The sequence below is a fragment of the Fusarium musae genome, chromosome 3 (assembly GCF_019915245.1).
Source record: "Fusarium musae strain F31 chromosome 3, whole genome shotgun sequence".
In the NCBI taxonomy this organism is placed as follows: domain Eukaryota; kingdom Fungi; phylum Ascomycota; class Sordariomycetes; order Hypocreales; family Nectriaceae; genus Fusarium; species Fusarium musae.
Window position 1 is genome coordinate 4,891,518 of NC_058389.1, and position 22,363 is coordinate 4,913,880.

General features: G+C 49.5%; 6 protein-coding genes across 6 annotated transcripts; 2 read left to right on the forward strand and 4 right to left on the reverse strand.

Moving 5' to 3' along the window:
* Positions 1–200: 200 nt before the first annotated feature.
* Positions 201–1,527, reverse strand: J7337_004945 (uncharacterized protein; the record flags this gene model as incomplete). Its single annotated transcript, XM_044822629.1, has 2 exons — positions 201–1,460; positions 1,492–1,527. The coding sequence occupies 2 exons, from the start codon at positions 1,525–1,527 to the stop codon at positions 201–203; spliced, it is 1,296 nt and encodes a 431-aa protein (XP_044683962.1).
* A 2,967-nt stretch (positions 1,528–4,494) lies between these two features.
* J7337_004946 (uncharacterized protein) lies at positions 4,495–8,436 on the forward strand (the record flags this gene model as incomplete). The annotated part of the gene is made up of 3 exons (XM_044822630.1): positions 4,495–4,955; positions 5,006–5,962; positions 6,012–8,436. The coding sequence occupies 3 exons, from the start codon at positions 4,495–4,497 to the stop codon at positions 8,434–8,436; spliced, it is 3,843 nt and encodes a 1,280-aa protein (XP_044683963.1).
* A 106-nt stretch (positions 8,437–8,542) lies between these two features.
* On the reverse strand, positions 8,543–11,825 carry J7337_004947 (uncharacterized protein; the record flags this gene model as incomplete). The annotated part of the gene is made up of 5 exons (XM_044822631.1): positions 8,543–9,292; positions 9,335–9,468; positions 9,504–11,031; positions 11,347–11,631; positions 11,688–11,825. The coding sequence occupies 5 exons, from the start codon at positions 11,823–11,825 to the stop codon at positions 8,543–8,545; spliced, it is 2,835 nt and encodes a 944-aa protein (XP_044683964.1).
* A 919-nt stretch (positions 11,826–12,744) lies between these two features.
* On the forward strand, positions 12,745–13,434 carry J7337_004948 (uncharacterized protein; the record flags this gene model as incomplete). The annotated part of the gene is made up of 2 exons (XM_044822632.1): positions 12,745–12,920; positions 13,011–13,434. 2 exons carry the CDS (start codon positions 12,745–12,747, stop codon positions 13,432–13,434), a joined length of 600 nt encoding a protein of 199 aa, XP_044683965.1.
* Positions 13,435–16,763: 3,329 nt separating this feature from the next.
* On the reverse strand, positions 16,764–17,871 carry J7337_004949 (uncharacterized protein; the record flags this gene model as incomplete). The annotated part of the gene is made up of 4 exons (XM_044822633.1): positions 16,764–16,805; positions 16,833–17,080; positions 17,182–17,227; positions 17,275–17,871. The coding sequence occupies 4 exons, from the start codon at positions 17,869–17,871 to the stop codon at positions 16,764–16,766; spliced, it is 933 nt and encodes a 310-aa protein (XP_044683966.1).
* Positions 17,872–19,779: 1,908 nt separating this feature from the next.
* Positions 19,780–22,219, reverse strand: J7337_004950 (uncharacterized protein; the record flags this gene model as incomplete). The annotated part of the gene is made up of 2 exons (XM_044822634.1): positions 19,780–22,004; positions 22,054–22,219. The coding sequence occupies 2 exons, from the start codon at positions 22,217–22,219 to the stop codon at positions 19,780–19,782; spliced, it is 2,391 nt and encodes a 796-aa protein (XP_044683967.1).
* Positions 22,220–22,363: the final 144 nt, after the last annotated feature.

Consider the following 22,363-nt stretch of genomic DNA (forward strand, 5'->3'; position numbering starts at 1 on the left):
GTGTGGTACCTTTTGGGGTAGAGATCAGAAGACCCCTCTTGTTCTCATATTAATGCCGGGATAAGGAAAGGCTCATTAGCATTATTATCTACAAAACCAGTCTATCTATCCGTGCCATATGTCATCTGGTATCATTCGTCGTATATACAAATCCGGCCCGACCGGGAACACCATTATGTCTAGTCCAATCTCGTGTCTTATCATAATTCCCACAACAGTTCTATCACTTCATCCTTCATCTCTTCGATCTTGGGTGGCGTCTTCTTGGGGCCTTTGGATTTCTCGTCCGGGCCGGGGATATCATCCTCGAGACGGTGAATGTAAATTTGTCGGATGTTCTTGCCAACCACTTCGGTATCGACTAGATGATAGCTCTTCTTCAAGCGTCGATCCATCTTCGATCTCATTGGGCTCAGACTCCAGTCGAAACCTTCAGCGCCCTCCCAGCTTCCTTCCATCTTGTTCAAGTCCACGCTCTCCAAGCCTGCAGAGTATTGGACTATGCTGTATCCGTTTGTCAAGACAGTGTCGGAGCCAAAAGCGAAGCGTTGCAGGAAACAACTTCCACAAAACTCGGAGATCTTGACCATCTTGTCAACAGGGGCCTGGTGCCACGACTTCCAGTGATGCAAAGTCATTGGCAGACGTCCGGACTCATAGAAACCGCTCATGTCTCCACCCATATCCAACTGGTGAAGCCCTTTTACAACAGTGAGCTTTGTCTTGGTCTTGCTGTAGATGCATTGCTTGAGAAGACCATCGCCTTGAGGCACATGATCAACTTTGAGGCATTCCTCCAGATGAGGGTCAAGCTCGCGAAGAAGGGCTGGGCTGAGGAAGATTCCTGCTCCTCCAAAACCCATGTAGCCATGGTGCTTGACTGCATCGTAGTTCTCCGACAACCCACCCACGTATGCTGGAAGCTTGTGGTCGTATTTGCCGAGAATCTTGCTCATAGGATAAAGGGAAGGAAAGAAGGTATCATCGTCGACAATGGCAGTCCACTGCGTCTTTGGGGTAACATGCGCAAGAAGATCGCGGACGATTGCAAAGTGCTGCTCGTTGGAGGTGATGGCCTTGTTCCAGGGATCCTTGATGCTGAGTTCAATCCCGCGCTGACGGAACTGCTCAGTGACTTGTTTGTACTTGGACTCGTCGCCGGGATCGGTGATAACGGCAAGTAATTGCGCGTGTGTATTCCCGAGCCAACTCTCGAATTGCGACATGGATTCGTTCAATCGATCAAGACTTGTGGCAACACCAAACAAGAATCCAGAGTAGTCCTGCTGAGGGTACGGTGGAGGTACCTTGAGAGTGACTGGTTCGCAAGTCGATTCGGTCCATCCTTCACAAGCCTGGTCAAGTTGAACGATCTGGCCGCTCTTGATCAAGGCATCGGGGTTCTGCGATACAACTTGGCTATCGAGCTTCTTGTCTACGACAGGGCGGATGCAGCGCTTCTGGTATATAATGTCTCTCGTTAGGCCGTACGAGGGGCGTCGTAGATGATCGAGAGTTGGGGAGCATGGTGGTGTATGATAAAAGTCCGGGCGATCGGGTTGTGGGGGTTCTTCGAATCTGAACGGTAATGACAAAAGGCCTGCGTAGTTGAGGACGAGAACAGTTATAACGACGAAGGCTAGAGCAGCACTTCTGCGCCGACCGGAGCGATTTCGAGAAATCATGACTGATGTCACAAATATCGCAATCTATGATCGAGAAAAATGATATGACGTCGTCGGTAGCATCGATACTCGTCTTCGTAAGGTAGGCCGCGGAGTGCTCAGTCGGTGGCTTACACTGAAGAGACTTGTCTCAAAGTATTGTCGCAAGGAGCCGCAGTCTCATGAGTGTGAAGGACGAGAACCAGGGTTTGTCGATCAGAAGCTGTTGCAATCAGGTGCAGCTAAAGAATTTAGACAAAGCTTGGCGCAGATTAGGATAGCAAGTATTGACGATGGTAGGTTTATGTGCGATAGAAAGAAAGTATAGATATACCGATAAAATATATAGAAAAATTGTAATATGCACTCTTGAAATCGAAGAGTATGAGATGGCGACGCAGACGCAACACAAACAAAAGCAGAGAAGATGCGATTGAATGGGGGGACGCAGATCCGAGATAACGAAATCTTGGGAGATCAAAATGTTAGGGGTTGCCCACTAAGGTAAATTTAGACATGTGGGGCCCCCAATTACAGGAGAGTCCAACTGCCAACAGAGTCTCGCGAGTGAGTTGACCCTGTTCACTTTAAAATGGTCCAGAGATTCATTCATTCAGTCGGCAAACGTTATCATCATCCCGCAAGGATAGATCCAAGAGTCACTTGGTCAGAATAGTAACACATTAGCTTTGTCACAATAAGAAGCCTTCCAATCACGTCCGAGAGCCTTCAAACCCGCATCTCGCGACACCCTCACAATGCCGCTTCCTGATTCACCTGCCGAGCTTATCCACCTATTTTGCCCTGAATTTCTTGTTGCGAAATGGGTTACTTTGACTAACACGCATGCTGAGACTATCTTGAAGGCGCCCGGTGCGTCCAACGCCAAAAAGGCAGATATTCTTCAGTGGAAACCCCTTACGGCCGAAAACCTCTACATTTGGCTCGCAACACTTATCTATATGGGAAATAACCCTTGCGAGCGACTTTCTGACTATTGGGTCACATCTGTTCCCGGGGAAATCACTCCCAATCATTTTATTACTAAATTTATTACTTTCAGGCAATTTGCTCTGATTTTCTGATACATCAGGACTTTTCCTCCCTCTGACGAGCCTGAGAATGAGGTCAAGCGCATGATATCGCGTGTTCGGGGGGGAGACCTTATCCAAGCCGTATCAACGCAGCTTCTTCTTCTCGGGTACGAATTTATCGGTTGATGAGATCGTAATAATCAAAGGACGATCCCTTGGGAAAGGCACGAATAAATCTGGCCTCAAGATCTTGGCTGCCGCTGAAAAAGGCTATCTTCTGCGGTGGAAATATCACATCCTAGGGCTGCGCAAACGCCTGCTCGCCGCCGCGAACATTCTCACAGCTTCGCCGAAAAACAGCGTTTTGTGCTTGATCTTGCAGTATCTTTGCCGCCTGTAACTTATCACATACTCTTTGATAAACTCTTTTCAACATCATCGCTTATAAAACCTTTGTGAGAGCGAGGCGTCGCGGCTACCGGCACAGCTTCTACCAACCAAGGTGTTGATCACGGTGTTTATCGCGACTTAGTGATCGCGAAGCAGGCCGACCGCGAAGGCCGGCTGCAGTGGGGCTTTGATTCCCTTCGAGCTATACCATCAGAGGATGACCTAGTAGGCTCGCACCATTTTTCCTCATTTATTTCCCCGTACTGATCGGTATTTTCCTTCCCTAGGTTACCCATACTGCGTTCAAGGATAAGTGCCTCGGGTTGTGGATGACCTCCTTCAGCGGCTCCGAGAGCACCCAGCACCTTCGCAGCCGCCCTAACACAACTCAGGCACAAGCTCGCGAGGCTCGAGTCTTCGGCTTGAATTACGAACGCATGATAGATACACCTTCCATAAAAATCGCCTATAATTTCAACATGAATGGAGTTGACCGCGGCGATCAGCTGCGTGCACACAGAGGCTGTGGTCAACGACGAAACCGACACGGTGGGTGGCACGCCCTTGCGTGGACTTTCCTCCTCGATACAATCCTTGTCAATACATACATTTTACAACAGAAGGGTCAGTGCAGCTGGGGGACTTACAGGTCACAGGCAGACTGGAGAGATGCCCTCACAGAAGCCCTCATGCGGAAATATGCCTCCGCAAGCACGCTCTACAGGCGATATCGCAGTGGGAACGAATTCCTGCTATTTCACAGCATAATCATATTAAGGGCGATACCAACGGTAGATGTAAGGCTTGCCAAGGAGTCCGGCTTGGTGACCTTATTACACAGAGCTCGCATAAGAGTCGGCCAGTGGTGCCTCGGGAAAAGGTGCGGCAGACCAACTACAGCTGTGACTCTTGCAGGGTCCCCATATGTACACAGGGAAATTGCTGGGACTATTTTCATCAACCAATTTGTTTGTCAACAAAAGTACTGTCGGTCCCTCCATGTATGCTATTGTCATCCTGGCCTTGCGCAAGAATATTGACTCAAGCTGTAAGCCAAAAAGAGACATTCTTCACGTAACTATCTATGGTGAAGACGCCGACATATCACCCCATCACCCTAGAAAAAGAAATGGTAGACAAATGCTGCCTCACTGGCAATAGATGGAGGGTGCTCACATCAGGCACCACTGCGACGGCTTACTCCTACGGACTTCGAGGATGAAATACTTCCCAGCGACATAATTGGCTCAACCCTGTCCATCCTCGCAAAGGAACATGCAGAATGCGGCTGAGCCGTTACAGATGCGATGTGATCGCTGCCAAGTAGGCTGAGCGATCTGCGATTTAAATAGGTAGCCTAGGCCTCGGATTCATTGATCCATCACGTCCCAACTTATTGAAGCAACATGGATGGCCTCTCGACTGCTGCGAGTATAATCGCAGTAGTGCAACTCACGGCTGAGGTTACGAAATACATCATCGGCGTCGCTGGGGCCTCAAAGGATCGACAGCGACTGCTTGACGAAATATTAGCCTGCGAGGCTCTCCTCATGCGACTCCGCGATTATTCCAAAGGAACTGATAGACCCGAGATTGAGGATTGGGACGCTGACCAGACCAACACTGATAGTGCCCAGACGTGGTCTGTCAAGGTCAGGGCCTTGGAGAGCGACAATGCACCTTTGTATCGTTTGTATAAGATTCTCGATGCTGTCAAAACAAAACTGCAACCAGATCACGGGAGCGGGATCCAGAAAATTAAGGCCGCCTTGAAATGGCCATTCGACGAGAAGGAAGTGGCAAAGCTCGTCGATGCATTTCAGCGCGAAAGATCACTTTTGCATTTTGCCATGACACACGAAAGCACGTAGGTGTCATTCCGTCCATTACTGGTATCAATGACTTACATCTACACAGACAGCTGGTGAAACACATCAAGGCAACCTCAGACGACAATAGCAGACAATTGACCAATTTGGTCAGACTTATCAAGAACAAATCGGCTGATGATGAGCTTCGAGTCGCACGACTTGATCGTATCCTGACCGGCATACAGCTTTCCAACCTCAACATAGCCGAAGGGATCGGGCATCTTCAAAACAGTCAGATGAGCGCTCGCCAGAAAGAAGTCCTTGACTGGATGTCACCCGTGGACTATGCCCCCCAACAAAGCGATAATTTCAGCCGGCGAGAGCCAGGAACTGGTGAATGGCTGCTGGAATCAGACGAGTACAATACCTGGGTGAAAGGTGACAAACAAACATTGTTCTGCCCTGGTATTCCAGGTGCTGGCAAAACTATCATGGCATCCATCGTGGTCAATTCATTACTCGAATCCTTTCATTCCGAGAGTAACGTCGGAGTTGCATACATCTACTGTAACTTCCGTCGGCGCCACGAACAGAAAGCCAGTGACCTCATTGCGAATCTTTTGAAGCAGCTGAGTGAGAATCAGCCTTCTCTGTTTAAGCCGGTAGAGGAGCTATACAACAAGCGCAAGGCATCTCGTACGCGTCCATCGCTACAGGAACTTGGCCGTGTCCTGCAAGAGGTTGCCGCGACATATTCTCGCGTGTATATCGTCCTTGACGCTCTGGACGAATGCGAGACCACCGACGGTACACTACCCAATTTCATCCAACAAGTACTTGACCTGCAGAGTGCAACAGGCACAAATATCCTAGCAACCTCTAGGTATATACCGGAGATTAAGGAGAAGTTCAGAAAAGCCGTCTCTCTTAAAATCCGCGCCAGTGAGCCGGATGTGAGAAGATACTTGACTGGTCGAATGACTCAACTCCCAGTTTTTGTTCAGAACAAGCCGGAGCTGCAAGAAGAAATCAAGACAAGGATACTGGAATCAGTCCAGGGGATGTAAGGCGGCACCTCCCTGGAACAAGCATCAATGCTAATCGTAAGTTAGGTTTCTTCTTGCCCAGCTACACCTTGATTCTCTTGTCGGCAAGAGATCACCGAAAGCTGTACGAACTATTCTCAAAGCTTTGCCAAGCAACTCAAGCACGTCGAAAGCGTATGACAAAGCGTATGGCGATGCTATGAAACGAATAGAAGACCAGTTAACAGATCAAGCGATATTGGCCAAAGAAGCACTCATGTGGATTTCATGCGCCAGACGGTTGCTCAGTCCCGTGGAACTTCAACACGCCCTTGGCATCGAAACAGACTCCACAGATTTTGATGAGGAAAATCTGAGCGAGATCCCCGACATCGTTTCTGCTTGCGCTGGGCTGGTGACCGTTGACGAACAGAGCAACACTGTGCGACTAGCACATTTCACAACACAGGAATATTTCGAGCGAACACAGGACCAGTGGTTCCCAAATGCTGCTCAAGAAATAACCGTTAAAACCCTGACATATCTATCTTACGATCTTATTGTTGATCAAGTCAGGACTGCTCGAAGTCCAAAACATGACATTATGGTACAAAAGGCTGCAGAAAAGTCGGATCCTGTTATTAATCAATCGAAAGACGAAAAGCCAGGATCGCCGAGTCCCGGTCTTGGTCGATCGAAAAGCCAAGATTGGAAGATCAAGAACGAAGTTACGGAGAGCGACGAAGATTATGATGTTAAGAAAATGCTCCGAGATTATCCACTGTGTCGATATGCATCATGCCATTGGGGTTACCACGCTCGCAACGTATCGGAAATGCCTGATATTGTGAAGAACTTTTTGTCATCAGAGAAACTTGTCAAGGTGACTGAGCGTCTGAGATATGCTGGTGGATTCAATCCTGGGACCACTGGCCTTCACGAGGCGGCATACTTTGGGTTCGAAGAGGCCGCAGAATGGATGTTACAAAGATGCTCGATCGACGCACTTGACTCTTATAATGTATCGATTCTGGAGATGGCATGTGGCCTTGGCCACCTTTCGCTCGCCGAAACACTTCTCAAGAAGGGGGCAAATCTACGCGGGACGCCAATTACATATGCAGCTCGACGAGGGCAGGATACTATCGTAACATACCTATTTCAATATGGCGCGCCACTGGAACCAGGTGCACTGGAGGCAGCTTTCAGACATTTCAAGGATTCCAAGATATCAATCGACAAGGTGCATATGTTTCAGACACTGTTGGAACACGGCGCTGATCCCAACATATTGATTGACGAAACGTCGCGACCTCTGCATCATGCCACCTCGGATAGGGTCGAGCCTCTCGTCCGAACTTTACTCGACCACGCGGCTGATGTGAACGGACGAGACAAGGAAGGTCGAACAGCACTACACTTGGCGGTCGACTCCGAAATGGAGTCATTAGTACGACTCCTCGTGGACCGCGGAGCCGAAGTCAACGCGCAAGATGATCAAGGTCACACGCCACTTTATCATACCGCAGGGCGTGATATCGATCCCATCGTAAAATTGCTGCTCGACCACGGTGCCAATGCTATCCTGCAAGATAAGCATGGACTTTCAGTGCCTCATCTAGCTATGGCCTCTTCGTTTGAGTGTCTCGTCCAGAGCTTTATCGGTCGCGGAGAAAGCACAAATGCCCACTGTGCAACTCACAAAACCCACTCGACGGCAGTCGCTAGTAATTCTCTGAAGCCTGCGATGCTTGAGGATAAGCCGCAGATGGTTTTTGAGGAATACCCCTTGATCGCCATACATGAGTTGGCGCTTTTTAGGTCTTTGGTTTCTTCAATCTGGCCTTCACGCCGACCTCCAGGTATCGCACATATGGAAGAGCAACTGGGCACGATGCAAATACGAATGGAATGGGAGTATGAGCCGCTGATCTGCTCATTTCTCAATCGCATGCGTGAAAAGCGTGTCATAACAGATAAATTCGATGAATCGCTATACGACCAAGCTCTAGTTGGCGCCAGGCCTTTTGTTCAGGCAACGATGTCCAAGGCCAAGGTCAATATACGAGATTCGCAGGGTTACTCATCAATTTGCATGGAGAACATGCACGAGGCATCACGCACTCTACAGATGTATTCACAGCAGCTCTCTGCTATCGAATTTCATAGAGAAATGGCACTCGCTCTTCTCGCCGATTGTGCAGAACTAGCAGAGATGCTATGGGAAAACAATGCGGCTATGAAAGACTTTGACAGAACTCGATACGGCGAGCTTATGCTTGCAGCTCGAAAGGGCCAAGACTACATTGACCAGAAACTACATGAAAGCAGTGCAGTCGACACGACATTGAACACTGGCAGTGGCGAAACCATGACTTTTATCATTCATCCCACTAATGTAAGATTACGGGAGCTACGGCAGAGGTTTCACATTGACCTTATACCGGAGCCTGAAGAATCAAGCCCATCTGGCCCCCAGCCGAAGCTCGTAGTCAACCTCCGACTGATATAAGCCAGTCATGCATTGGCCAGTGCAGTGACGTGAGAGGTGGTGTCGAAAGGGTAAGTTCCTCCGAGGCCATCGATCTATTCTGGTGTGCGTTGACAGCCGAAAACACCTAACTCCACACTACCTGGGTCCACCCCTTAACGTTAGATTCCCAGCTTTGGACGAGTTTCTTCGTCGCTGCCTCTCCGACGATGCCCAAAACGTTATCTGCGTCTTCGAAAATCCACGCTCTTACCGCGGGCTCAAAATCTCTCCCATATACTTGTTCTTTCATCTTCGCCACGGTGGCCTTGCCCTCCTTGAGTGTAGCCTCAGATACCGTCACAAGCTCCCTGATCTGTGCCATGACCTCTTTTGGAAGGTTACTCTTCCCAGAGCGATCACGCTCTTTTTCGCGATCATTGAAGGCAATAACCCATTGGGCCGAGGCTTTAATAGCGACGGAAGTGTCGCGGAGGATGGCGAGAGAATGAAGCGTGCTCAGACTTGTGACTTGCTCTGAGGCGTTTGCGAGAGGCAGAAGCTCTAGCTTGAGAGTGTCTATGGCAATTTTCAGAGTGTCCATAATCTGGAAAAATTCCTCTGGGATGGGTTTGGCCCTATTGATACTGGTTGCGAAAGGAATGAGAGTACTGAGTAGGCTGGTGACCTCAAAGTAGGTTGCCTCTTGTGGGGTGAGGTCGCCGCTGGGACCGTTAGAGAACTTCATGAAAGAATTGCTAAGTTGACTGAGTGATTCGAGGACGAAGATTTGGTCTGGAATGGCGGCTGTCGCAGAAGCCTTATAGAGGGGAGGAGGCTTGTAACCCAAGAGTTCATGGAATGCTTCAGAGAGGAGGGATAGATGAGCGCGACGATTCTATACATGTTAGCTTTGCTTCATGGGGAGGGGAAGACATACTGTTGGCGGTGGTCCAATTCGCAAACGGGAGTACACCGGTGGTTGAGAACTGTAGTCCCATGACGGGAAAGATCCATAGTCTACGGTCTCAACCAGTTTCATATCGTCGGCCACTTCGGCTTCTTTCGTTAGTACTTTGTCAAGAGTGGTGAACGGCTGAAAGACTCACTGAATCGGGGATCGGTCAACACCTCTGAGAAGCGTTCTCCCATGATGCGATCGGTTCTAACCTCTTCTATCAGACTCATCACTCGTGTGCAGCTCCACCGCAGGTTTTCAATGTATTCGGGGATATCGATTGCGCTACTATAGCTTTCCGACTGGAAAGCATCCATAAGCCGCCGGGGCATTTTAAGCTTCAGTGACACTTTGAAGTGAGAGCTCAGCAAGTCCAGAAGGTCAGAACCGGCCCGGTCCGATGATGAGATAAGAGCAGGTGAAATCGTGGAGAGGCGGTCGTAAAAAATGGGAGCGAGTGAGTCCACGATGGTGCGCTTAACACCCAGTGTATTCCAGATTTCTCTGGCACGAGACGCCGAACCAACTCGAAGATGCAGTTGTACTAGAAGTAGGGAGATGATGCTGTGTTTCGGTGTCAAAGCTAGCTGGTGTTCGAGAAAGAGTAGGGCTCGCAGCAGGGGGGCGTAAGAGATAGGAATGTTCGAGGTATCGGTTGACGGAGGAAATGCAGTTTGGATTATGCAAAGACCGATAATGACAGCCAGTTCCGGTCTGATCTCAGCCTCGATAGTAGAGCTTTTTGAAGTCAAGTCAGATAGCGACCGGTGAGCCTCGAGTGCAGCCTCGGCGATGGCTGAGAAAGCAGGCCCAGGTGAGCTAGCATCAAGTTCAACACCAGAGACAAAACATTTGCGCCGAGGCTTTATGCCCGGTACTGTGCCGTACATATAGGGGCATGTGGCTGCAAAGTACTTTAGCTTGAAGGAAAGGTTGGCCAGTCTAGCCGACTGAATTTCGTCCTCTGCAGCCCGAGCCAACTTTGGAACGAGCCCGTATGCCATGTACTTTAATGCGGCTGGGTTGAGTCTCTCTGCAAAGGCTTTGATTTCATCAAAGCACGCAGCATTCGTTCCTTGGCTTTTCACGTAGCTGATCAGTTCCTTGAGTCGGAATGACGCGGGCTCGTTCTCAATAACATCGTCATCGTCATTCAATGCAAGATTGAAGGCGGCCGAGACACGCGCCAATAGAATAGTGCGCTTATGGATGGGTCGCAGATTTGGCGACTTGATGAACTTCAATAGGAGTTGTTGGACAGTTTTTTCAATGCTGGATATTGTCAGTCGGGGCTTCTTCTGCTCTTGAGCTCGCACATACTCTGGCTTGGTATTCTTGATCTCTGTGGCGGCTTCAATGAAATGCTGCCAGACTTTCCAGTCTACCGCCATGAGACTTGGCTGACCGTTTTCGCCTTCGATTGATAAACAATCCCTGCACAAGTCGAAAATAGCTTCGAACTGCTGTTCTTGTTGGTAGTGAGAAATGGTGCGTAGCATCAACTCCTTCCTGCCCTTTCGGAACTGAACAAGAGGACTGAAGACGGGACTTGAGACGAGTTTTGCCAAGTCATCTTTGGAGCCATGCTTTTCTGTTACATCGTATAACAGCAGGATCTCTTCTTCTGTTTGGACACTTCGTGGCTGTGGTTCGACGTCTTCGCCTCCAGTAGCCGCAGTCTAGGATTGTGAGTTTAGGGGCTAATTATTAACGAAAGGGGTAATACCTCTTCAGCCAATTGTGCAGCACGTTGAATCTGTTTCAATGCGAGCATCCCATATAGCTTCTTTTTCTCTAGGGGTGGTTGAGGGCTAGTCTGGCGGGAATCAGTGAGGAATTAAACATAAGATTGCTGCCTGCACTAACCGCCAATAAATGTGTGGTCAAGATGTTGTAAAACATCAAGCTCCGAGCTTGAGGAAATGACCTGTCTATTATCGCGGCAATCTGGGAGTATGTTAATCGTAACTCTTGTCAGTAATAGGTTCCCGTACCTGTTGCGCGCTGACAAGATCCCAGTGCAATATGCATGACTCCAAGCAGCGGCTGGCGCTTCGGTATTCCTTGGGCGCAGCCTTCACGAGACGTACCCTCAATGGTCCAATTGTCTTGGGAAAATCTTCTTCGTCCATCAGGCCGAGGCTGGCCCATTCAAGGAGATCCATGGATTCGACATCTTTGACAACGGTTCCTTCTCTGACATACTTGTCAATAGCGGTTATGGCCGCGAACTTGGAAACGGGATCATCCAGGTGGCTTTCAGCACATATTTTCATAATCTATTCATATGGGTCAGTCTACGGATGGCTCAAGTACAGCTCCCATCAAATCGCACCTCATAATATTGGTCGTGGGAAGTTTGGGCCCGCTTCTCTGCAAGACGGACCACAGCAGCCCAGTTGCCATCGTTAAAAGCAGACTGCAGCTGGAGGTCGACGCCGTTCTTGAGATTGGGTACCTGTCGGCGATCCATGAGTGTCAAACTTCACGACGCTTTTCCCGCCCCAACTGACTAGGTAGAATCGACTTGATTTATTGAGAGTGAGGTTCGTCGAAGTTTGGAGGGGCTCAAATTGAAGTGGGATGTCACAGGAAGGTGGGAGGGCAGGAGGGGCGGCGGATTAGTGGCGGTGCGGCCTGCGCCACATCACCGCCAACTCTGTCGCACGTTCTCCAACGCTTTGGCTCTGCTACAGCATCAACAGAAATACCTAACACCGCGTGTTTCCAGACTTAAGCATTATACTCAGGTGTGCTCTCAATGTCACAGCGCTTACATCTGTCATTATAATCCGTGGTTTTATTGCCAGCTCAATCATCAACTTCTCTCAGTCATGGTTCCCGGTTCTATCCAGGCATCTTCTTCACTCCGTACCTACCCTGGGAAGTTGTGAGCCACCGCATGAGACGTAGTAGTTAAAGGCAATGCACTGCACATCAGATATGGACCTCTTTCTACAGTAGAGTTACATTCTACAAACGATGGTGACTAAGATGTAAAGGTTGGAGGACTTCCGCAATGTGAACGCGGCGACAATTTGTCAATCTTCACTCAGCTAGTCACCGTGCCCTTTTACAGATTGACATGCCCAATGCTCAATTGAGAGTTCAAGGACAACAAGAATTGTTCATTTGAGGAAGATGCAGCACACCGATCCAAGAAGGGCAGGGACACACAAGGATAATAAAACCGCTCCAGCCTTGATGGTACAACCCATCTGCGAGCCTCATTTTGTGGTTAATGTTGAAGTGCGGTTCGATCGAAATGTTCTCATGTTTAGAGAAGTATAACTGCATTGGCAATCTTCGTTGCTTTCGGACAGTTGAGCAAGACACTTTTCCCTTCTTATCCAATGAACATGGGAGCCCAGCCAGAAAATGAGTCTTTGGAAATGGCGAACCGACCAGTGTCACCTCTCAGCGTAGTCGCAGAAGAAGATGACCCCGAATCTGCCGACACCAGTGCATTAGGAACTCCCAAGCCCGAAGATACTCAACACGGCACTCAATCGGTCCACGATGGACTGCTAGCACCAAGTCGAGAGGATAAGATTATAGAGGACCTCACGTCAGTACACACAGACTGTCCCCTCAACAGACATGTTCTATACTCACTCATAATAATTGCGTTCATCGGCTCAGCTTCTCTCATTTGCAGTTGCTGGCTCATCGCATATATCCAAGTCAAGACAGACAGAAGCTACATAGCAGCTGTCATTGTTGGAGGCAAGCTCTCGTCTACTGAAGCCAAGCTCATCGACGCGGCTTTCTCCATTCTGGTGGCTCCAGCCGTGGCCGCAGTTGCCAATTGGCATATGTTCAAACTTGCTCGTCTTTCTGCAGTAAACGAGCATAGCGGAAGAAACTCAGCCGTGAGCATGAAGGTCCTCGTTGAAGCCGCCAGCATAGACTGGGGGTCCTTTAGCCCACTTAAGTTCTGGACTTTCGTCCGTTCAAGAAGGCCTCGCGTGATCTGCTTGGGAATGATCGCTGTTTTCTCAGCCCTGAGTTTCTCGTTGCTTGGCAATGCTGTGGCATATCAACAGGCCGGAGTGGATACGTCTACGCAGGTGCTTGAATAGATGCATGATGCACATTCGGTGCTGCCGGGAGGCTCACGCCCAATACCACTGGACGACCAGTCAATCCGGCAACAGGTTGCGGCAAGACTTCAGGATTGGCTTTCACGCCTACAGCAAGGGATGCTCAAGCCATCTATAACAGGATTGGTGAGCGTCAATGTCTCGGATCAATCACGTTCGTCCCTTTCTCCTGCCGTCATGCAACTATATCATGCCCCAGTCTATCGACTAAAAATGATTTGCAGTCCCTCTCATCTTCAAGGCGTATCAATGATGTTGCCAGACAAACGTAACCCGCATCTCAGGTTTGTCCTTGAGGAAACAGCTTCAGTATTCGGCTCAGAGTCAACCGCATACGAGGCATCGCTCGGCACAGACCAAATTGATATATCAGATATAGTACTGAATGGAAAGAGAGACACGTATCCACTCATTGCCTTCGATGAGACTGCTCTTAGGATCGGGGTTATGAATTCCGGGTACGATGATGCCCCAGTGGTTACTACAGAGCGATGGGGTAGCTTGATACCTTTTGCCAAAGGTTTGCCCGGTACTGAGCATCGACAAACAAACCACAGCCTGACATTTTCGGGTTTGACATGCCGTTTAAATAGATCCACTGGATGGGCTGATATCAAAGTGAACGGGAGTGCCTGGTCGATGATTGAGAACACCCTTGTCGATGAGAAGCCTGATACAGGGCACGATATTCCGGTGCTGAGCTTGACGCCACGTACTGATGCCTTTAATGATAGGCGTGATGGCAGACCGCCCGGGCTCGGCGGACACTTGCTTCGAGCGGCACTTGGAGCGGTGACGGAAGGAAGTCAACAGATTTGGGACCTGGAAACCCTTGCCGATGCTTTCCTATGGTACGAAATAGAGGCCCGTCAAGTACTCCTTGACAATGACCCAACGGCAAGGGCTGAGAGATATCAAGTCCAGTCCAACATCGATGAATAAGCAATGACATTTGTTCCATGGATTCTCATGTTCGGACTTGGGACGCTAGGAGCCGCATGCACGTCGACGATCGGGCTTACACTCGATTCTTGGAAGATATACTCGCTTAGAACTGGGAGGATGCTGGACGCGATCCGATTGACAGCTGATGTTGGAGTAGCTTTGGACAAGCAGGTGTTTGAAGAGCGCTCAGCGTGGCATGCCACGAGGCTGAATAAGTGCACCGATGAGGCTCGGTTCCAGTACGAGCCCGACGCCCGTTTGGATAGTGCGACTGGTCTTTATACTCTAGGAATCCGCCTTCTACAAATCTCGCGACCGCATGACTGATAACGCACAATTGTAACAATTGCGGGATTCTGATAGGATGACGGGCTTAGACGTTCTGGTACATTAAGTGTTCATGCAGTGCCTAAATTGAATAACCGTGCATTTTGTGTAGCTCTTTGTCCCTCGTTCCTCAATTGCAAAGCCATCATCCAACACCTACCATATCGTGACAGCTCCGTATATACTTGATCGGTCTCAGAACACCATGCCAGCTGGTGTAAGATGAGGTGTTGATCCAGGCATAAACAGTAAAACCTGGCAAGCAGCGATTGGGACATCTTTGTATCTCAACAGTAGCTGTGTTCCCATCGGTGTAGAAAAGCGGTGGATATTTGGGATACCTTAGGATAGAGACGTAAAGATCAGAAAGTCATTGCCCTACCAATTTGCGAAGATGCGCTGACCTAGCCTGTCAGCCGAGGTGGACTTGGATTTTCTCAAGATGCTTGCACTGAGAGGAGATCAGACTTTTCGTGTAGTAAAGATAGCAGAATGTTGTACCGCGCTTCCGTATTGTACAGTATATGAACTCCTTTAATGTTACAATGGCACCTCTGTCGTCAGTCATGATGCCGAGACAGGCTGGGAACTAGCAGGTCAACGCAAGCTGCCGAGAGCGAACATCCCCATTAGAACCAGCCGCGGCCTTCCTTTTTCCGTTTGTCGGTCTATGGGAGTGATGAGTATTGGGCATTATCTTCGGCTGTAGCATCGTGGATATATAACGTACCCATGCTTGTTTGCAATCGCGATATGCCCTGCTCGAGCGTCAGCACCCTGCCCCGATTGCTCCATCCAAAGCAACATACTGGAAATACTCTCCACACATATTCTTATCGCCTCCGTTCCTGAACAAGCATCTATAGCTCCTTTGCGCAGCCTCTTGGCATGGGTCGTAGAACTCGCTCTTCGATTTCCTACGCCTCGTCAGTGTCGCGATCGTTGACGAGTGGGGCTGTCGCTGACGTTTCGAACTTCCGGCGTTTGTCTTCGTTCCATGCTTGGGTATCGGTATCGCTTGACTTCGGAGGCTCCGTGGCCTCAGTAGTGTCTTTTGGTGAAGAGGACATGGCGACGACGTTTGGGTGTGAACGATGGAGTCTTGGAAATCGCGGGATGGTTAAGATGATTCAAGCCGACAAAGTTAAGGCGGTGCCGGACGGTTCTTAAAGCGGTTAGTGGCGATCGCCAATCCGTTCAAAACGGATTCAGAGAGAGTTTACAAAACCCAAGTCTAACAAATGCCAATTGTTCAGCCATGCTACAAGAAGTAAATTGCAGATCTAGCCGCCTCCAGCGTCTCAGTTACAGAAGACAATTAAAATCAGCAAATGCATCGTTATGTATGCCTGGATGTTGTTTCACTGTCTCGTGATGTCATATTTATGGATCGCTTGACTACCCTGAAGCCTACTCACTATTGAGCTACTCACAAGATGTTTCCTCTCCACGAATTTTATGTTACAAAAAAAGGTTAATGTCTAGGTTTCAAAAGACTACAACGAAGACTGTATTGAACTTTGAGCCCGAGAATAGATTTGGTTATGGATCAATAAGCTAAAGATCGTCGCGATGTAGAGTTCTGGAAGAAATATCTACTATATCATCAATAAGTACTCATAGTTTGGGGAAAAAAGCGTAAGGTAGGCATTATCGAAGTTTTGTACTCAAGAACTCGTAAACTCTGTTATGCTTGTAAATTGAAGTAGGGATTTTTATTATATATACTCAAGGCTGTGGGCGCCGTTTGAACCGAGATCTACCAGAAGCCATCGTCACACCAGGCTTTCCCATTCCGTCTCGTGCTCTCTATGAGTCCGTCCCTCGCCTTTTGTATTTTCCTCGTCGTCTCTTGACTGCAGCATAGTCCCACGTCGAATTCTTTTAGATCATTGTCGCCCATGGTCGCCAATGCAGCTAGACCGAGATACGAGTGGTACATATCCGGAGGCCCTCCAACGGACTTGGAGAAGCCGCCAATGCGATGCTGTGTGATATCAAGAAGATAACGTCGCGAAGGAACGACGTTGATGATGCTAGAATTCCCCAACATCTAGAAGACGAGTAAGTCCTGTGATCTGTTCAAGGAGACATGGGGAACTTACTTCAAGTGTACCGCCAACCCACCAACAGTAGCACGTATCGGCCTTCTTGTTCCATCGACCGTTGAATCCGATGTGACCAAGATCGAGCTCACCGGCCTTTGACTCGAGAAAGTTTTCCTCAGCTTCATCTTCTTCCTCTTCCTTGGCAAGGTAGGCGAAGGGGCGGGAGGCGAGAAAGTGTAGGAGCCCATCACGATTCGGGACACCCCGTTTCAGTGCCTCTTCGGGAGGATGTGGTGTTGTCGAGTCTAGTGGCCTGTCTAAAAGCGACAGCGCACCTATCGCGCAGTATGCATACCCAGCTAGATAGGTGAGTTATGCGAGTATACAATGAGTCAAGGGACCATACCATGGGATTCGTGCTGCGACGATTCTGCCACTCCACCGTCATATGTCTAAGAGGTGTTAGTGAGACGGCATCGCTCAAGTAAGTATAACGTACCTGGCCTCTGTTAATGTGAGCAATCATTTCATCAATGTTCAGATCCTCCACCCAGCCCTCATCGCCTTCCTTCACATCTCCTCTCAACATCCATCGAATACAGCTCGCTAGATAGCTGTGTCTCATATCTCTGCCACCCAAAATCTTTCCATCCCAAAAAACTTGCCCGAAACTCCCATCCTTTCTCTGAAGCTTATTCAGCCACTTCAATAACCGTACTCTATCCACCCCGCTGAAAGCTGTCCTCGCCTCACCCTCGCCATCGGCCGCCAGACCCAACAGTACAAGCGCAAAAAAGGTAGCTGCGATATTTGCTGTGCCCTTGTATGCTTCTTGAGCTGGTAATGCGTGCGTTGAACTTCCACAAAAGCCACCTTCTGGATGCTGCAGACTGAGAACCCACCGACGGATAGCAGCACGTTCAGTATGGGTGAGCGGAACAGAGAGAAGGTCAAGCGCTGAGATGGTGAAGCAAGCGAAAGTAAGGCGGGTCGAGTCGTAGGCTGTGTAAGGGGACGGGAGATATGTTTTATGACAGCGCTGCCAATACTTGATGTGCTGTTGCTTATCCAGCAAGGGATCACCCGTTCCCGACATTTCTGAAGAACAGACGCCCGATTTTAACAGAGGTATGTTTTCCCGGTGTGTAGAGCGAATGTGTTAGTTGAAAATGCTTAAAGTGAATGTACCGCTCGGTATGGTGCGTGCATGTCCGAGTCCTACCAACAAGGCTCACAGCTCGAGATCGAGCTTGAGTGGGAAAGTGGAGTCGAATCCAAACAAGGGCATTGACGTTTCGGCCACAAGCAACGCCACAGTAAATGCCGTCCCGCGACGCCATGAGGCGCTCCTGCAATCGGATCCAATTCGCTAGCCGCGGTTAGCGGCCCGCAAATGCCCAGGGCATCCATCATGCGCGGGTGACGCATGGCATAACCCCTGGCTTGCTGCTAAGGTAGGTAGTTTTCACAACCTAACAACTGTTCAGCGTGACCTGGATGTTGATCAAGTACTAATTAGTACGCCTTCCAGCTGGGTCTTTTGTTTTACATTCCTTTATTAAACACAAGATCGCTTCTTTTTGACCCCTTGAGCCCCTCCTTTTCTGCTGCCAGTTTCCCCTTCTTTGCGACTGGCGAAAGCCTCATACTGCGACGCACTTGACACGGACGAGCCAAGTACATCGAGACACCATCCTAGAGGGAACCAAACGCAACCATGGCGCTCATATCTGCCAAAACGATCATAACATCCGTCTCACTTTTCCATATTACCCTCGCATACTTCTTCATCACCAATCCAAGCTCCATCAATGAGCAAGCGCTGGTCTTCATGCTGGGAGAAAGCATGGGAATGGTGAGTCTCCCTCGCAGCATGGCTGCTGGTCGCAACGTCTCCGAAGCCTGGTTAAGCTGACTCGACTCATGGTGAAGCCTCTAGCAAGAGGGTTTGAACTGCAAAGTCCTCCACTCGCATTCCTCGCCGCTGTCCTCGTCTTCGTTGGCTTTAGTGATCTGGTATCCCTATCCATGCCCGATGAAGTCTGCCTCATCTTCCACTGGGGTACACAAGGTTGGCATCCCATGCCCGAGTCCTACTCATGATCGACGCTAATTGCCATGCAGCTCCCCTGCGATCGTTCCTCTCCCTCGGTTTCGTCGTCTACATATTCCTGTTTGGCCCATCGTCTCCCATGTACGACAAGTCCTCTCGCAGCCACCTGTCGCATCCGAGCTCGTATAACCCATCATATCGCCCTGCTGGCTGGGGCGGCGACATGCTAAAGAACCGCCTATTCTTCACATTCATCTTCATTGAAACAATGACATGGTTCTGGGTTTGGATCACGTTACGCGAAGAGCGAGAGGTGATACTGAACAAGAAGTCTCGAAGACGAAGCCACTCGCACTCTTTCTAGGAGACTGGCTGTTCTCACAAATATTTAGTTAGTATCACTGAGCGATTGTTGGAAGGTGTTCTTTGGACGAGACAACGAAACACTCGAAAGAATTAGATACTCAAAATTATTTATGCGACTCACGCAAGGGCTATGGAGCTTGCAGAAAGACCGAACAAGCCAAGAAACAAAGTGAATGGCTGATAGATTCTCATCTAGAACAAGTTACTAAGACAAGCAAGGCTGGCTGATTTGCAAACGCATAAATAATAGTCTGTTAAGCTCTATCGTTCCATGATCGTATATAACAAAAAGAGGTATCCATAAGGGGCTATGCGCCATTCGATGTTTCAACGAATGATGCCAAAGCTGAAGAATCGGAGACGAATAAAAACAGAAACAGAAACAGAAACAGCATTGTACCGCAGAGCTTTTGGACCCTGTAATGAAGCGATTCCAACACCGTCGTCCAGGAAATTATCTAGTATAATTCGTCAAGTCGTTGAACTGCTTTCTAACGGAGAATTTTCATCAAGTCGCAGGTGCCTTCCCGGCAGTGGCCGTGGACGGGCCTTCTAACTTGTTTTGAATGATGGTCGGCGCTGGTTCTAGCCTCGGCTGAGGCTCATTCTCTTCAAAGATCTGCTCCTCGATCCGCTCCCCGGGCCACCTATCACCGGACTAAAAACATCAACTTCTTCGACATCGTCGTCGTCGTCTTCGGACCCCTCGTCTTCTTCTTGAATCGTGATTTCTCCAGATCGGCGTCCCAGGCCAGAGGCACTAGCGCTGCGGGAATGCGAACCGGAGCCGCTGTTGCGTTGGCTTTGAGAGGGCCCACCAAAATTGTTTAGTGTCGGGCCCTTGAACAAATTCCGTTTCCGCTTGGCGAACATGATGCCTGATGCAAAAGGGTTAGGCGAACCTGGAGCTTGTGGGGGACCTTCGGATGGCATGCCTTCATTGAACATATTCAGAGTCGGCGGAGTCGCTCGCACGAGACGAATATTGGATGGGAAGGCATGCGACGTGGGTGTTGCTGGAAGCACCTTGACTGAGTGGTGTGGTGAATGCCCTCGTTGAAGAGGTGTCTTGGACATCGAAGTAGAGAACGAAGCAGCGGAGCTTGTAGACGACGCCTTGGAATGCGAGTGATGGTGATGATGGATGGATCGAACAGAGGATACCGAGGATGATGTCGACTTTCGGCCCCGAAGTCCAGCTGACGACCGCCTGACAGTCGATCTCGGTGTAAGAGGAGAAGGAGATAATGACTGTCGTTTGTACGATGTTGCGATCCGAGGTGGCGGAATTGTTGGTGACGCTAGGCTTCCCGATGCCGTTCGCTGAGTACTGCTCCCAGCCTGATAGGTCTTCTGGCCGTTAGCCACGACTCCCTTCGGCAGTGAAGCAGTTGGTTGTGTTCCTGGCGAGGTAGAGTTAGGATATTTGCTTGTCTGTGGTCGCGAACTCCCATCTTTACTGCTGGCTGTGCTCCCCTCCTTCTTGTGTAGGTCGGGGGTGCTCTGGCTGGTTCGCCTGGCGTGGCCACGTCTCCTCCTTGTCGCACTTTCGACAAGCCAATGTGTCATATTCTTCCAGTGGGATATCAGTGGTTGACTAGGTCTCCTTTTTGGCCTCCCATGGCCGTTGTGCTGGTGATGTTCGTCACTAGCATTCGAAGCCAGTGCGTCCGAAGTCGTGACAAGGTGAAGAGTAGAGCCTCGAGACCGAGCACTGCGTATTAAACCCTCCTTAGGTGGTGGAATAGGCCTGCGCTGGCGAGATGTTGACACGGACCTTATCGAGTCTTTGTCAACAGGTGGCGGAGGATGATCGCCATCTTCGTTCATTCCTCCGGAGTCCCTACCAACCTCTGGAAGCTGTGGAAGGTCAGTTACCACATAGTCGACGTAATGGGCGCTTCGTCGCTCGCTCCTCCCCCTGTTTCGGGAGTTTGACGGTTCAAGTCTCAAATGTCGCCCGGTGCCGTTCGCCTCGTCAACTTCGTGTAGGATTGGAGCCATTCTTTCTAGCCGACTAGATGCCGCGGATAGTCGTCGAATGCTGCGGCTGTCGATCTCCCTTTCTCTTCTCTTCTTCTCCCTGCGCTGCATCTTGCGTTGTTCCTTTTCTAATAACAGAGCCCACCAGCCCGCCAAAGCATCGCACTTCTGTGCCAACACGCTTTCAATCACTCCGTCAATATTGACACCAGAACTTCGCATCCTCTGTAAGCAATCCTTCTCCAAGGGCGTCGAGAAAGGGGGTGGTTGCTGGACATCTAGAATGGCTCTCTGTGTCGGGGCATGTTCAGCCAAGAATGAATTCGAAAGAATCTCGGGCAGCGATGGACGTAACAATGGCCTTTTCGATAATAATGCCTTAATTAAAGGAATAGCCTCGGGGGGCATATTATCGGGAAATTTGGGATCCTCGCTCAGGATCTTGGTCCGGGTAATATTATCGTCATCGTCATCAAAGGGAAGTTCACCACACAGCAGTGCGTAGAGGATGATGCCCAAACTCCAAACATCAACCTTTTCACCAGCGTACTTTTCGCCCTTGAGCATCTCGGGTGCAGAATAGCAGATGGTGCCGCAAAACGTTTGTAGGTGGTTCGTCCTCCCCTCGTACTCTCTTGTGAAACCGAAGTCGACCAGTTTGACGTTTTCGTGCTTGTCGAAGAGGATGTTCTCAAGCTTCAGGTCTCGATGGACACATGACTGATTGTGAACATAGCTAACTGCGCCAACGAGCTGTGTGAAGATCTTTTGCACTTTCGAAACAGGGAGTGGACCGTGCTCGAGCAGGTGGTTGTAGAGTTCATCGCCTTGTGGAAGTTAGCAGGTCAGCCAAAGAAGAGGCGAGCAGATATTTACCAGAACAGTACTCCAGAACCATCCAGACCATGTTTTCAGTGACAATAACTTCGTATAATCTTGCTATATGTGGATGTATGAACTGCCGGTGATGGTGGATTTCTCGTGCAAGGTTCGAGTCGCCCTTGTTGGCAGACTTGAGAACGACCTTGTTCGGGTTAGCCATTGTTGAGGATAAGCCGGCATTCTGCTAGACTTGAAGTACCTTGGAGCCATTGGTCAGTTTATGCGACGCCAGGTAGACTTTTCCGAAAGATCCCTTCCCGATCAGTCTCCCAAGAGCGTAGTTGCCAACAGATTTGAGGTCATG